Source organism: Egretta garzetta, unplaced genomic scaffold (genome assembly GCF_000687185.1).
Source record: "Egretta garzetta isolate BGI_Z169 unplaced genomic scaffold, ASM68718v1 scaffold56, whole genome shotgun sequence".
Classification (NCBI taxonomy): domain Eukaryota; kingdom Metazoa; phylum Chordata; class Aves; order Pelecaniformes; family Ardeidae; genus Egretta; species Egretta garzetta.
In genome coordinates this window covers 12,210,701-12,211,770 of record NW_009260182.1, presented here as the reverse complement: position 1 = coordinate 12,211,770, position 1,070 = coordinate 12,210,701, and the positions used below count along the sequence as shown (strand labels likewise).

Genomic DNA, 1,070 nt, shown 5'->3' with positions numbered 1-1,070 from the left:
ATGGCGTGTGATGGTGGAAAGGAAGGTGCGTGTAGTTTTGGAGTACTTCAGTAAGAGGCTTTCGGCCTCCAACTAAACCCACTGTATTTTTTTGTGTATTCTGCTACAGGAGGCATGTGGAGCTCTTTAATGGAAGTTACTACATCAGAGCCACAACAGGGAAGAGAAAAGGCATTATCTGGGTCACTAAGTGTAGCACTGAGACAAAAACCATCTCTACCACTGAAAATGAAGTCTGTGGTTTGCTCTGGCCACATTCTGTGACGCAGAGGCCTTGGGCTGACTCATATCGCTGGTGTTTGGTGTTCCTGAAGTTGCCTCTCTACCGCCAGCTCCTAGTCACCACAGAGCTCCCACCAAAGGACGGGAAAGGGAACGGACAGGAAAGAGGCACCCGGGGCAAACCGTTCCAGAGGGCTCAAGCTGCAGAGGGCTGGCCCTGCATGGCTGTGAATAGATTGAGGTACTATGTACCAGTGTCTCATTTATAGAACTATAAACCAGCAGCGAACACGTGGGGGGCGTTAGTACGGCCATTTGGAATACGTGTGTGTTGGTGGGGAATGAGTGAGCGAACCCACACGTGAAGAGTGAGTGACCTACTGCCGGGAAGGCCCAGCTATCCTGTAGGAAGGCTGGGGTTGAGCAGAAACCCCTGTAGAAAGGTTTGGTGTGAAATATGCACCACACTAGGGGCTTTACAGGAAAACTTCATCATACAGTATTATTGTACAGTATTATGCAAATTCATGCATTTATGCAAGTTTATGCATCACTTACAGGAAAGAAAGATCTGTGATTATGCTTTCAACTTATCAGATGAAAGGTTACGTACGTCAGCTAAATTTATGTCCCTGCCTGGGATCATTAATTTAAATGATTAGTCGAGGGCTAATTTCCTAACTTGTGTTTCTCTGGATGGGATCGAAGCTGGTAGCGGGCACTTGGGCAGCTCGCCCTTCTTCCCCGCGCCCAGGGAGGCTGCGGGCAGCGGCCCGGGGTGCCCGCCTGGCAGAGGGGGCTGCCGGGCGGGGCCCTGAGCATCTCTAGGCCCCGTTCTGCTCTGCAGG

At 50.7% G+C, this 1,070-nt stretch overlaps 1 protein-coding gene across 1 annotated transcript in view; it reads left to right on the top strand.

Annotated features, from left to right (window-relative positions):
* The window catches only part of BTAF1 (B-TFIID TATA-box binding protein associated factor 1), a 48,975-nt gene continuing 47,905 nt past the window's right edge, over nucleotides 1-1,070 (top strand). Inside the window, exons 1-2 of the mRNA XM_009641928.2 lie at nucleotides 1-50; nucleotides 110-463. Of these exons, the coding sequence (XP_009640223.1) occupies nucleotides 1-50; nucleotides 110-463 (404 nt within the window). The remainder of the gene's footprint in view (nucleotides 51-109; nucleotides 464-1,070) is intronic.